General features: G+C 42.0%; 1 protein-coding gene across 50 annotated transcripts in view; it reads right to left on the bottom strand.

Annotated features, from left to right (window-relative positions):
• Positions 1-15,697, bottom strand: part of DYM (dymeclin) — a 210,157-nt gene that overhangs the window by 37,078 nt on the left and 157,382 nt on the right. For all 50 annotated transcript variants that reach the window (XM_086867510.1, XM_086867499.1, XM_086867522.1 and 47 more), the window contains one exon: positions 5,625-5,807. In XM_086867510.1, the coding sequence (XP_086723636.1) occupies positions 5,625-5,807 (183 nt within the window). The remainder of the gene's footprint in view (positions 1-5,624; positions 5,808-15,697) is intronic.

Consider the following 15,697-nt stretch of genomic DNA (forward strand, 5'->3'; position numbering starts at 1 on the left):
TGGTGTATTGATGGCACACTGAATGGAGAAGAAAAGAAGAAAACAAACCTCTCACTGTAAAGTACCACAGGATTAGCACTTCAACTAAGTAGCTTCCATTGGGAAACATAAATCACAACTACACTTGGTATCCAGTAGTTGTACCTGAAGCAAATGGGAGGCAAATTCTCACTGATTTAAGAAGGGGTGAAACAACTTCAGGTGATTCAATAGCAGGAGAAACACCAGAGGTTAATCAGCAAACTTGAAGAACAGTATTTTTCAGAATCACCTTGAAATGAGGAACATGTTCAAGGACACGTGAGCTTTTCCAGGTATTCTGCTCTCCACTCCTAGGGTGTAGGAGTGAGGAGAAAAAGAACAGGCAAAAAGACACCCTCCCCCGCAAAAGCAAACAAACAACCAAAAAAGCCCCAACCCAAACCCACCAAAACCTCAAATCCTTAGAGTATTTAGCCAGACTCTGGTAATCAGCAGGATCAAGGTTTTTCTAAGGACATTTTAAGGAAAGCCATAAAAACTCAGTTCTGAAGTCCTGCAGGTCTTACAACAGGGGTTGCTATGCCAGAGCAAAGCCAACTTGATTGATTTTAAAATCTAGCAGGGAAATGTCTTTGAAGAATTAAATTCCTTGTAGGAAATTGCATCAATCGAGTTCCTTTGCATCACTAAGCCATTGCTCCCAATCTCCTGATGTCTATCAGACTATTTTGCAAACAAAATTCTAGCAGCTCCTAGTTAGGCCTGTTCCACCACCTGGTATCAGTTGCTCGCTTGTAGGAATTATGAGAGCAGTGAAAGCCAAGGAGTTCTCACCGTGGCCATGAACCAAACACATCTTTAGGAATGATAAGCGAGGAGTCTCCACTAAATTCCTGACATATCTGAGGTGGCTGACCAAATTACAGACCACCTCTGAAGTGGAGGCATATAGACAGCTCCCAGCTGAAATATTTCTGCACAAGGCCAGAAGAGGAACCATAGCATTCCTCTTTGTTCATATTCAGAAGAATATCCTGTTTTAGCTAAACAAGATGCGCTATCTCTTACTAAAATGGCTTTCTAAAGTGAAGAGTAAAGTAATAGGAAGCAGAAGGTATTTTGATTTCAGTTTCTTCTGTAGAGTATTAATGGTTCCCGTATGTTCCCAATCATTGCAATGGTGATTTTTAGATTATTTACAAAAATACAGAGGCAAATAAGTAGTTTTCAATAAAAAGTGGTCAATACACTGATGACCCTTATACATTCACCTATTTTTGCCTCAATGATAAAGCACACAGAGATTATGTGCATCTCCAGATTAAACTGAATGGTCCAAATCCTGAGGAACAGCCCAGAGTTAGAGAGTTACTGTGGCCAGGTCTGTATTAAAGGTAACCTGAGCAATTCCTGCTTTGGTCTGAGCTCTAGTGGGGCTGCAGAGGCATCCCCACACCTACCTGTGCCTACAGACCTAAGCTAGTCTGTCCTCCACCCTACTGCCATGCTGCCAAATCTCTGCTCCAGAGGTCCCTGAAAACCTACCACAGTGCTTCCTTATTCCTAACCTTGGAAAAGTCTCTGCTTATGACCTGAGAACCCACAAGTATGTGAAAGAGATTATTCCACTTCCCTTCATAGCAGCATTTTATTTGAAAAATACCACATCACTTTCCCCTTCCTTTGGCAAATCAGCACTTTCAGAGGTTCTGCTTTCTACAGCTCTTATTTCTACCTGGAATATCTTTCATGGCACCAGCTGAGCATGAGTCCAGGTATGCCCAGCTGGGCAAGAGGCCAGTGGCCCCTGGGCTGTGCCAGCCAGGTGTGACACAGCCCCAGGGCAGGGCCCGTCCCCTGTGCCGGCGCTGCTGAGGTACCTCCAGTGCTGGGACAGCTCTGGGCCCCTCAGCACAGGAGAGACCCCGAGGGGCTGGAGCGTGTCCAGGGCAGGGAACGGAGCTGGGGAAGGGGCTGGAGCCCCAGGAGCGGCTGAGGGAGCTGGGAAAGGGGCTCAGCCTGGAGAAAAGGAGGCTCAGGGGGCCCTTGTGGCTCTGCACAAGTCCCTGCCAGGAGGGGACAGCTGGGGGGGGTCGGGCTGTGCTGCCAGGGAACAGGGACAGGAGGAGAGGGAACGGCCTCAGGCTGGGCCAGGGGAGGCTTGGGTTGGACATTGGGAAAATTCTTCTGCGGAAAGGGCTGTCCAGCCCTGTCAGAGCTGCCCAGAGCAGTGCTGGAGTCCCCATCCCTGCAGGGGTTTGAAGACCATGTGGATGTGTCACTTGGGGACTCGGGTCAGTGGTGGCCTGGGCAGTGCTGGGGAATGGTTGGACTCCATGGTCTTGAAAGTTTAATTCAACCTAAATGATTCTTAGATTTTAAACCCAGAGTAATCCAGCCAAGATTTTACCAGTGTGATTAGGCTTAGAGAACACCTCTGGGTTATTCTTTTCTTGTATACACACACGGAATTGCAGCAGATGCCTTTTACTATTTGCACCATCAGCTACTCATTATTACATCCCCAGTACATTCTCCAATTAATTTTTCATCAAATTTGTAGCCTTTTCACCTCTTCCATGATTCCTTTTGGTTGATGAGTACATTATGTCCAACTGAATAAAAATAATAAGCATTTAAGTCTTTATATGTCATATCTATTTTATACATTCTTGACAAGGCAAACTGGCAACTGTTCTGGTGTCCAAAACTCATTACAGACTTTACATGCTCTGTATTTTGCTCTGATTTTTGCAGCATTAAACATTATCACAGTGTCTGTTAGTATTTTTCTATGAAATACAAATCTGGACTACAGTTTACAGTGGGAGAATCTTTCATCAAGTGGTGGGTAGAATTTGATGGAGTAGAGGGATGACAGAGTGACACAGTGCGTAACAGGCACCTACTGCTCACGTGAATCTCTTTCTGATTATTGGAATCATACAATTCCAGAATGGTTTGGGTTGGAAGGGACCTTCAAAGGCCATCCAGTCCAATTCTGAGGCACCTTCCACTGTCCCAGGCTGCTGCAAGCCCTGTCCAGCCTGGCCTTGGACACTGCAGGGATGCAGGGGCAGCCCCAGCTGCTCTGGGCACCCTGTGCCAGGGCCTGCCCACCCTCCCAGCCAGCAATTCCTTGCCAATATCCCAGCTGGGCCTGCCCTCTGGCACTGGCAAGACATTGCCCCTTGTCCTGCCACTAAATGCCATTGTCAAAAATTACACTCCTAGTATGCATGGGCGCAGATAATCAAAACATTTTGCTGTTTATGACCAGAGAAAGTACCAAGAGAGGGAGTCAGGATGTAGCAGAGCCCCTGCAGACATATCCGGGGAGCTTTAGAAAGGTTATTTTTCTTGACCACCTTTGCATTACCAAAAGTTGCAACATTTATCATTTCCATCTACAATTCACATAATTTGGGCCACAAGATTTCGTTGATCACAACAGCCTGAAAGCCAACACAGCTCCCCACTACACAGGAAGTTGGTGGATACATCCTCTTCTGAATAACCAGCCTTGGTCACACAAAAAGCCCAGCCAGCTCACTATTCTATATCAAAGTAGGCTAGGATGGATGCTGAAATAAGAATACTAGAGCAGGTCAAGAATGAGGAGATCCTCCCCAGGAATATATCCTCCCAGCTTTCAGCAACATACAGTTTAGAAATTAATCAAGCTAAATATTTTAAGATTTTTTTTCTGACTCTTTTTAGAGTACAGCTACATTTCAGACATCCACAATGTCCCATACAGCTGTGAGGAATGAGCTCCCAGCTCCACCACTGCAGAGAAAAGTCTGGTAAGTTCTTGGAGACAGAAACTCATTTTGGTTCTTCTTAGATCCTGCCCACATGGTTCCCAGACAAGCTCCCTGCAATGTGTAGAGTAAAACTAACATGATTTGCCACTGTTTCAGGGGACAGCAAGACCAGTTAGAACATTCTGGCTGCAGCACTAAAGACAAAGACTGGTTCTGTATGGTGCTGCCAATACTGTGTATGAAGTGCAGGACGTGACAGGGTAGACAAGGAGTCAGATGAATCTCATCTTTTATTCAGATCTACAAGCCTGACAGCTCTTACCACTTCCCAGATGGTGACAGGTACATTTAAAAAAAAATATTTAAAAAATTCTTTTTTTGACGTCCTTGCTTCTCTAACAAAGGAGCTATTTAAAAATTCAACATGCTCCCTTGGAAAGCTTTAAATAGTTTTTGAATGTAACTGGCATTATGCTGTAACCCAATATTAAATAGTTTTGGGGAGGAATTGTTTAAATTGTTGAGGAAAACCTACATTTAACTGCTACAAAGGAAAGGACGTGCTGCTGTCTGTGGGAGGCACAGGGCTGCAAGCAGAAGGATCTGGCCACCACCAGTTATCCTGGATGTGGGCAAGTAACCAGAGCAGGTCCCTATCTCGGTCAGGAATGTAGACAACTGTTATCTTCAGTGCACCATATCCTCTTTACACAACTTTAAGACATCTTGTTCTAATCATGCAGACAGTATCATGCTGCCTGTAGTCTGCAGCTGCTGAAAGTTTGGAGAGTTTTGAGCTTCAAGTTCTCCACTCCCTAAACTCCCGCACAACCAGAAAATGTGAAGAGAGAACAGAAGAAGGAGGAATAGGTACAGAGCAGGATTTCAGTTTAGCATTTAAAATTACTTTCCTTTATGGGCAGTCACATATCTGCCAATCTCCTGCAAATAAAAGTAAATCAAACCAGAAACTCTGCAGATTATTAGACACAATAATATGTTATTCACTGCATCCAGAGACTCAGCAACCTGCTCAGCCCTCCCTTCCAGTATTTTGTGCTTCAAACATTGCTCAGCTCTGCAAATATTGACTAGAAGGCAGAGAAACATTTGTAATGCTTCAAATTTTTCTAGCAGAAGCTCAGGCTCTCCATATGAACATTAAAACTACTATCAGATGCAAAAGTAATTAACAACTGTTTTCCAAAGTCCTACTCCACTGAGAGTCACACTAGTAGCAGCTTCCTATCCACAGCTATTTTCTTCTGTTTTCTTCTAAAATGTTTCCTTACACAAGGGGAAGGCTGCTGTGAAGAAAACACTTGGCAGGTGAAAACAACACACATTCAGATACAGACAGGGGATGAGACAGCCGAATGCCTGCTCTTCAGTTATTTAAAAGTAATTCCCTGTAATTATTAATCGGCTGGTGATAGGAGTAAGAGAAAAGAAAAAGGATTGTCTGATGAAAATTAGCTTTTGCTCCCCTCAAAGGCAGGTTTCGAACAAGGGATAGTCAAGAGAAGCTGACACTGTCCACTCCTTCGGGGCTGAAAGTTGTGTCACATCTTGGGAATTCCTTACCACAGGCATCTCAAAATCCCTCTGAGTCTCCTGAGTTAAAGATGCTGGAAAGGGTTGTTAAAGAAATTAAAGGGTTGGAATGAAATGACCTTTAAGGTCCCTTCCAACCCAAACCATTCTGTGTTTCTATGCTGCACTGAAGTCATCACAGTGCAGGCCCAAAAAACAGGGAAGAAAATTCCAACATTTTAAAACAAACTGGTCAGAGGTGGTAAGTATTTTCTACCTCCCAAGATTACAAAGAGATCTCATAACCAGGTGTAACCATCTCGGAGGTCACATATCACTCACCAGGTCTATATTTTGCATGATGTCCTGGAAGGAGGGGTGAGTCCGAAACTGCTCGAACAGATCCCGCTTGTAGAGCAGAGCATACACCAGGTTGGGGTTGTGATGGAGGGAGTTGGTCAGGCAGGAGTTGATGATCTCCAGCATCATTCGGATCACTTCCTCAATCACATTCAAGTCTTGCGCCTTTAAGAAAGGAGTAAAAGGTCAGTGTGCCCTTTTCCATTGTAAAATATAAAGAAATAAAGGCAGTGGACAGGTAATTATTACTAATAGAGCTATTAGCTGGTAATGTCTCTATGGTGAGCAAATCTGGCATCCATGTGTCTGGAAAGGAAACAGTTTTCTCCAGCAATCACCAAAATTTTAATTGAAATGCCTCGTACTAGTACTTAGCCTCTTAGCTTGATTTTCCCAGTAGGAGCCATCACAACAGCATTACTGTATTATAATCAGCCAAACTCATAAAGGTTAAGTGAACAGTCTTTTCAACTCTTCCTATTCTAAGAAAAAGCATTTCAGCGTAATTTATTTATTAATTTATTACATTTTCTGTTCTGTTCCTATGCAGGAAGGAGTGATAGGGAAAAGGGAGAAAAAAGAGAAGAAGGAAAACTGTTACCAGACTTTTTCCCTTTGACTATTTTAAAAAATTATTTCCTTGGCATTGAAGAACACTTGTAATAAATGAAAAAAGGAATCTCCTTTTGTAGTGCACTAAGCCTTCACACTAAGATAAACTTGTAGAGCTCTTCATTTTGTCAGCGCATTTGACAACTCAAACTTCCTAAGCTGAACAAGCTGTCTTGTGAACTCTTGCCAGATATCTGGATTACTCTCCTTGAGTTCCACATCAGGATATCTCCAGAGTGGTTATTCTGATTGCAGAGTTGTCTGTCCTACCTTGGAATAGGGTAAAAAAAAGGTACTTCTACCTTGTTTGTACCATTTAGTTTGTCTCAATCACATCAAACACTGGACTGTGAGACTTTAAAGGTCTGGTAAGAATGTGAACCTTACTAAACCAGCTTGAGTTTTTCTGCTGGATATGAACAATGAAACTACCGACATTTCCTTTTGCTGACTGCCCACAAAGTTCATTTACTGAGTTATCACAAGGTACTTAAATCTTCATAAAAAGAGAGTACTTACAACAGCATTTTGTTGAGCTGTCATTCAATCTGCACAGTTATTTTCTACTATTAAGAAGCACTGTAGGAATTGTCATGTGGCAGATGTATGGCTCTCACCAAGGCAGAAGAGAACACAGGAATCTTCATTATCCTGTTTAAACTCATGAAGAGCAAAATTCTTTGCTACCACTTTGCTCTGGCTGCTTTCCATGCAAAGCAAGGTGAATTTCTTCCTAGAAGTGTACATCACAGAATCCCAGAATGGTTTGTGTTGGAAGGGAGCTTTAAGCTCATCCCACTCCACCCCCTGCCATGGCAGGGACACCTTCCAGTGTCCCAGGCTGCTGCAAGCCCCAGTGTCCAGCCTGGCCTTGGACACTGCAGGGATGCAGGGGCAGCCCCAGCTGCTCTGGGCACCCTGTGCCAGGGCCTGCCCACCCTCCCAGCCAGCAATTCCTTGCCAATATCCCAGCTGGGCCTGCCCTCTGGCACTGGGAAGACATTCCCCCCATCCCATCTCTCCAACCCTTGTCCCAAATCCCTGTCCTAGATGTGCCTTTCAGAAGGCAGCACCATTCCCCTAACCTGCTTCTCCATTTCTTTTGTGACACTGAGGACCATGAAGAAGTGAGATCCCATCATTATTCCCACATTTCAGTCTCGTTATCCCCAACACCTGTCTTCTACATGTCCAAGGGAGATTAAGTGGAAGCTTTTTGGAGCTCTTGTTTGAAGAGGAATATCTTGTGCATGCATTCCAGTAAAATTCCTTCTTTAGCAATGATGCCTGATCTAACAGTGAGGGTTATAGATTTTTTTCTGAATGTGAGTATCTCCTATTTTTTAAATGACTTTACCACCTAAATTAGCAGTGTAGTGTAGATAATGATGGCAAAAACCTTTACAAAGCTGACTGCTGTCAATGGGATCACATTCTTCTATGACAAAAATAATCTTTACTTTCAAAACGCAGGTGGTTCCTCTGCCTGTAGTTACCTAGTTATTGCACTGTGAAACAGCATCCCAGGTAGGTGTTGTGAAGAGTATGTAATGGAAAATATTAGACAAAAATAGAAATAACTGCTTCAGTTGGGACCTGAAGAAAAATCCAGACCTAACTCACCTGGGGAATGGTGCTTGCCTATCAACTCAGATTTACTGCAGAATTTGCTTATTACAGTGTCTTTTTAAAAGCTCTGAACATACCAACATGCCATACTTCTGCCCCCAGAGCAGCAGGGTGAGCTACTGACCAAGACACTATTCTACATTACAGACTACATGACTTCCACAGAAATAGTATGATTCCAAATCAAGTGAGATCTATCCAGTTACCAGACAGGTAAAAAATCACACTACTGCTTTTCAAAAACTAAATGTTTTTGAATAAAAGGTGTTCATCTAAAACTCCAGGCAAACAGCTAATTGAAACAGAAAGCATTGCTACCCATTTTCCAAGAGGCTGGAGACTCTGCTAGTGGTCAGCTTCAAAGAATGGAAAGGTTCAGAAGTTATTGCACAGTAATTAAATTTAACATTTTTAAGAGCTGATGGACAGAATCCACCATCTGTACTTCAGCTACCACACTGCAGATGCAGAATCTGGGACCCCCATGAAGAAAAATAGGGGACATAGTGAAGATTTTTACTCAAAACTGACTACACAAGAAAGAATTTATAAGAGGAATGATCTCCATAAAAGACATAGAAGTGGCACTGAATTCCTGTATTGCACATACATTATCAGGAGAACTGTCTGCTCCTATAATTAGAGATTGAATCATTCCTTAGGGTTTAAAAGTTTTCAAAACAAAGGAAAAAACAAGCATAAATCCAAGGACAGCATTTGGATGAGACAGTGGAGAAATGCTGATAAAATGCCATGTGGTTTTGTTGCTCTGTGTCATCAGTATCAAGCTACAGCCCCACTGTGTCCAGACATGGTATCAAGACAGGTATAAATAAAGTTACATTTACATTTTGTTATTGCAGTTTATCACCCTGTGTATTACTTTCAGAGCAGCTGAACACAGCTGAAATGCTGAATGTGTGTGGTCAAGGCAAGGACTAACACATCATCCTCAGCAGCTTTGTAAGACCATTTTTTTTTACAGAATTAGATGTTATATGAAAAGTCAAATATTGATCTGTGAAACATAGACATGCTTCAATCTATTGAACAGTATATTTAAAGGAGAGGAGTTAAAAGTTTCCTGTTGCTTACAATTGACAAATTCAGTGTGGCACTCACATTTAAGATTACTACAACATTCCTTTACAAAACAGGGCTCAGATAATGCCTTTGTCAACACTGACGTGTATCAGTCCTCCCCCACCTATTTTTTTGGTTTATTTCCATAGAAATAATTATAACCATCATTAAAAAGAAAAGTGGAAGCTAAAAGCTTGATACTGACACTGTGAGACTGAAATCATGCCTGCAAAGGGGACAGGAATGTAGGCACATCCCTCACATTATTGTGGGTAATTCTAGGTAGTCACCTCATGTTCCTTCTCAGGAGAGAAATTAAATGTTGTGCTTTTTTGCAAAGATTCTAACTTTTAAGGCAAAATGTTTGGTCATGTTCTAGATGCACAAGGGATAAACCAGGCAGTGACAGCTAGAAGACAGCCAGGTACATATCTGGGTAGTCTTTTGTTAAAAGGAAAAAACAAGTGATCATGCCAGAGAAAAGAGAATGGAAATAAACTGAGAGGATGCAGGGGAAAACATGATGAATGAGAACATTATCTGGGGAAAAACAATTTGAGTTTGATAAACACTATCAAGGAACACACAAAAGTTCTAAGACAAGGCAAACGATGGGCAGAGCTGGATATTCCTGGATCTGACCATCTTGAATACTGTTTTCCTTACTGCAGTACAATTAATAATTAGCATAGTATCCTCCTGGGCAAACACTTCCACAGAATTCAATATTTACATCCTGATGTATAAAACCACTTGAAAAATATATGGCTTTAAAATATCAAGAGAAGTCAAGCAGCCTAATCATGAAACCCCAGGCATTTGCTCATAGTTTGGTTCTTTACAGATGTATTTACCCATTAAAAAACTAATCACTGTCAGCAGAGGATGCAAAAACTCAGTGTCACCAAAAACGTGTTTAATTTATGGTGCCCCGTCTCCTGGTTCCCACAATAGAACATTCTGAGTTCTCATCCTTTGAATTCAATTTGACATTGAATTTCTTTTAATTATTATGATGATGAAAAACTGATTAAAACAGCTCTATCATGAATGAATGCAAATTTCCACCCTCTAAATGTTACCAGTTTTGAGGAGCTAAAGAGAGGCATGTCTTGTGTAATTCAGCTTAATGTTGCATAACCATTCCTCGTGGTTTGTAATGTCTAATATAAACAGAGACAAAATTATTCAGCTCTCTGTTTCCTTTCCTCCAAAGTTAGTTTGTATGGAAAATAATAGCTGGTTGAAAAATCCGAATTTTGGTGACTTGTAATGCTATGAAATGACATCAGTAAGCAAAGGTGGACATGTGTTTCTCTTCCATGATGAAATTATCTCCTTGATTAGCCCACTTTTTGACTTTCAGTTCTGTGTCCAGGTGGTGACAGACTTCTTAATGATATTTTTCATTTTTGATTGTTAACCCAGGAAGATATGCTGCATACTCAGCCACAGCTGGCACAGGTTTCTAAGAGAAGCTGTGGTTGTTCCATCCATGGAAGTATCCAAGGCCAGGTTGGATAGGGACCCTTGCATAGTGGAAAATGTCTCTGCCCATGGCAGGGGTGGAACAAGACCAACTCTAAGGTTCCTTCCAATCCAAACCATTCAGGGACTATATTCCATGATTCCAAGAAGCATTAGTGAACAAACTTAAGTCTTGTACCATGTACACATGACAGTTACATGCTTCAGACTGCAAATTACAGATATGATTATATATTTATTTATTGCAAGCTGAAATTCCCTTAAATGCAATGATTTGGTTTTCCTCCCTTTTTTCAGGATGTACAGTAAGCCCCAATCCAAAGCAATGAATAATTGTAAGCCTAAAGAGGTCTACTTTCTAACTTTTTTAAAAATTGGAGATCTAACAGAGCAACTTTTCCTTTGTGGCAAGAGCCATATGAATGGTGTTGTGCACAATACGACAATGGGTACAGACACCTAGGTCACTTGTGTATACTAAAAAAAGCCACATTTCTCACTGTGCAGTCACATCACAGCAATTTTCCAGCTGAATTATACTTTCAGCTAAATAACTGCTAATTATATAGTTAGCACAATAAGCAGGAAGAAGCTTATCTACTTAAAAGAAGCAAAACCTGAGCAGGGATTGGTATGGGAGTATGCTACAACTGCAGAATGTAAGTAGGGTAAAAGAAAACAACAGGACAACACACTGTGCTGAAGTCTTAATTCAAAGAAACCTGACAAAATAAAGTGGAAATGTCACATATAATTGCAGAAGAAACACTTGATGGAAATGCAGGCTGACAAAAAAAACCATGTCCAAACACAATTCTGATCTTAACTGCTTATGACAATGAATGGCTTTTAGTGAGTGGAAATTTGCTGCCAGCAATAAAATGCTTTGACATTTGAGTTTTCAAAAGTGCAAGTTGCTTTGTGTCAAAGCTTGGTGGCTTGAGCTCATTCTGACCAACACTGCTGGTCCCTCTCCAGCAGAGCCAGGAGCGTACACAGTGTGCGAAAGCTGTGAAGCAGCTACTTGAAACAGCTGGACATGATGTAATAGTTTCCTTCGCAGGAACTCCACAATTCACAGAAGGAAAACCATCTCAGACTCACCACTCTCTCTGCTAGTTATGAGTCCCCCTTAAGGACATCTGCTCCCTTTGCCTCTCTTTGCAACCCAGGATGGTTTGGGTTGGGAGAGACATTAAAGCCCATCCAGTCCCACCCCTGCCATGGGCAGGGATACCTTCCAGTGTCCCAGGCTGCTGCAAGCCCTGTCCAGCCTGGCCTTGGACACTGCAGGGATGCAGGGGCAGCCCCAGCTGCTCTGGGCACCCTGTGCCAGGGCCTGCCCACCCTCCCAGCCAGCAATTCCTTGCCAATATCCCAGCTGGGCCTGCCCTCTGGCACTGGCAAGCCATTGCCTGGGTGCTGGCCCTGCAGGCCTTGTCCCCAGTCCCTGGGCAGCTCTCCTGGAGCCCCTTTAGGCCCTGGAATGTCAGGGCTGCACCATGTCTGTGTTGCTGCATCCATACTGTGGAACCCCCATCATCTTCAGAGTGGAGGCTGAAGGCCTCATACAGATGTAGGAATAGAGAAAAGGTGAGGGTGGAGGTTGCACAGGCAACTGTAATTATGGCTGTTCTCCGTGCTGAGCCCCTGTCCATGATGACTCACTATAGCTCCTCATCTGTAATATTTTCAGTGAGATTCAACAATTTGCGAACATAAATTATAAAAAATTACAGTCATAAACAACAACTTCCTTCATGACGCAGATATGACTATAAAGGCAATTTTGTCAGCAATGGGAAAAAAAAAAAGCGTACATACCCTGCACAATTAACAGACATCAAAAGGACTAAGAATGCCAAATTAACCCCAAACAGACAAGTTCTGCGATTCTTTTTTACCAGGGAGAAACTGGCAGGAAAGATTTGGTAAACTGTTCCAGATCCATAAGCCGCAGCCACACAAAGTATAGCTGAACAATTTCAGTTCATTTTACATCACTTTTTTTTTTTTTTTTTTCTTTTTTCCATCTGGCTTTGTACATGCTAACGAATACTTCAATGAATTATGCTTTTGGACATTCAGTAGTTATTACTTCTGTCTGTAATTCCTGATACCAGGGTGGTATTCCTCAGTCTTTTATGAGGAATAGGTAACAGCCACTCCAGAGAATTTCACCTTGATAACATAATTTATCAGCATCCACAACTGTAATGATGCAAATTTTCTTTTTGTCTTTATAGGGGAATAGCTATAGTTAAATATTTTCAAATAATTTATTTTATTTTTAGTTAGTTTAAGAGAAGCATATGTATCTTGTTTGTATTAGCTTTGGGGAGCTTCCAAGAGAGCTGTCTGAATTTCCTGCACTTTCAGCAGAAAATAAAACCTTCAACAAAATAAACTTGCTCTGCCAAAGGAGTGGAAGAATGGAGAGGAATGAAGGAAGCTCACAAGAGAGCTGTTCTTGCCCTCAGTGAGCAAAGCAACTTCAAAGCCAAGCCTTTGGTGACCAGAATCTTATCTTTATCTCCTTTACTGGCAATACTCTTTGGCTGTTCTATGTCAAGCTCAGACAACTTTTGGTAAAGTAGGTATTACATGAAAAAATGCAGGGCCTATAGTGATTATAGCCTCAATAATTAACCCTGGCATCTCTGATCACTGCTTAGAAATGAAAGCAGAGCTGTCACACCAGAGCAAAGTTTGTTGCCAGACACTTTGCTAAATAAACTGTCCATCCTGACACTCCTCTACCCTCCCGAGTACCTGGCAAGCTGAGAGTGCAGGTTTTCAGCCACGCCGAGTCAGCCCATGCAGGAACACATTTCCCAGGAGGAACATGGTGTTTCCAGCCTGTATCCAAATGCCAACACCCACCACAGCCACGACAAGGCTACACTGGAGGAAATGCCATAGTGTGTGTCCTGTCCTAGAGAAAAGGCCCAGGAGCAGCCTGCTCCAAAGGAAAACACATCACAGGACACCTGCCAAGGAAGCAAGCCCAACTGCTTTCATGTTCCTAAACCCTGTTTTCACAACTTGCACTGGCCCAGGGAATAATGAACCATTTCTGAGGATGTGAATATAACCCAGAGAAGGTGCAGATTGCTTCACTGGTACTTCTTACATGACTTCACTGTACTGTGTTTATTATCCAGCTGACCTACAGCTAATCCACAGCTCATCTCCTGGTCACCCCTTCACCTTCATCTCTTATTCTATCCATGCCCTTCCTGCCTTTGCATTTCCAATTCTAAACCACTTCACTTCAAAATACTTTAACCTATCCTCCACCTCCTTCAGAGTCAGGCTCCAGAATCAATCAAAAATTTTCTATAAAATTGCCCAGATTCCCTCAGTGTTTTACTCATTCTTGGTGATGCTTCACTCTCATAGCCTTGTGTCCTTTTTACCTGTTTACTGAGGATTTTGCAATTCCCAGAATCACAGAATCCCAAAATGGTTTGGTTTGGAAGGCTTATCAGCAGGGAAACCTTCCAGTAGACCAGGCTGGTCCAAGCCTCCCCATTAATCAAACCAAATAAAATTATTTTCATCCCAACTAGCTTAGAAAAAGTGAATTACTTTGGAAGACATCTACTCAGGTCAAGCTTCAGTGGCTGGTATAAGCACCCCAAGAAGCTGCAGCACAAGGGGATCCACCACAATCTCCAGAATACCTGACAGTCACCAGCTGGGAACTCAAACATTTACAAGACCATATTTTCAAACCACATAGAACAATGACAACAGAAAGCAAACAGTGTTTAGTAAAACTAAAATCATTGTCTTAGATCCCACAAAAACTGGGAAGCAACTGCTACTAGAAGATGACAATATTCCTACTAAGAAAATTAAAACTGTGAATTTGTATTTAGTCATACTATGCTTGAAATACTAATGAGGTTTTCTTGCTGTTGAAAGGAAAGGAAGATTTCTCCATTTCTCCATGAACTAAGCAGTATCCCTTAGAGGTATGGGAAGATTTTGTTTAGTTTGACTGGCAGAACAGGAAAGAACAAGTTACATACACAACCCCAACTCCACCATACAAAGGTAAATAGATCGTCACAGTACAGGCTTTAATTAACAGAACCAATCTACCTTGAGGAGAGTTCAAGGACTTTACAGACATTCCTCAAGTGAAAAAGTTTCTGATTCCAGCTCTACACGTTCATCTTACTTGCAAAATGTCACCAGCAAAACTTTGGAGAAGTTACAATAAGTGCTACAAGAACTGAAACCTTGATAACTATCATTGAATGATAACCATCACAGGATGGTTTGGGTTGGAAGGGAGAGAGACCACCTTGTTCCAGCCCCCTGGCAATGGACAGGGACACCTTCCAGTGTCCCAGGCTGCTGCAAGCCCTGTCCAGCCTGGCCTTGGACACTGCAGGGATGCAGGGGCAGCCCCAGCTGCTCTGGGCACCCTGTGCCAGGGCCTGCCCACCCTCCCAGCCAGCAATTCCTTGCCAATATCCCAGCTGGGCCTGCCCTCTGGCACTGGGAAGACATTCCCCCTTGTCCTGTGACTCCTTTCTCTTGTAAAAAGTCCCTTTCCACTTCCTTCTAGGCTCCCATCAGGAGCAATGCAATTTGTCTATATAAGACAAAGTTTCCAATTTATGCATTAAACCTAACTGTAGTATTAACAGCAATGTAAGTAGTGCCTAATTAAATTTGTAAATAGTATAAGTAACTTAAAATATAAAACTTTAAAGTATATCTTAGAGATGATTTCTGGTGACCCTCTTTAAAGCAAGCAAGTGGGTCTCCAAAAAGAAACAAATTTAACTATTTTGTAGGAAGATACAGCTCTACACAGGCATTCATTTTTTGTATTTCACTTTATAGTTAACTCCAGATTTAAGCACCCTTACCATATTTTAATTCTTTTTTGGAACAGGCTCTTAATCTTTTTATCCTACATGATGTTAACTGGAGTACAGAAACCCATATTTTTATCATGAAGAAAAGTAAGATGGCAAAACATTCCATCTTGCAAATGGCCAGAAAAAAACACCAATTAGCATCTTAAACCAAACAGTTTTCTTCATGTTTTCCTTCACACCCCCCAAACTTTACTACATACAATACACTACAGTTGCAGGAATGTAATTTATCCACCAGTACCCTATCACCCCAGCATCATCTCTGATTATATTATCAAATATTTTCTTCATCCTTGACATTATGCTTAACAGTAACAACTGTGACACTCTCTGCAAAAGTAC

The sequence above is a fragment of the Cyanistes caeruleus genome, chromosome Z, assembly GCF_971803275.1.
Source record: "Cyanistes caeruleus chromosome Z, bCyaCae1.hap1.1, whole genome shotgun sequence".
In the NCBI taxonomy this organism is placed as follows: Eukaryota; Metazoa; Chordata; class Aves; order Passeriformes; family Paridae; genus Cyanistes; species Cyanistes caeruleus.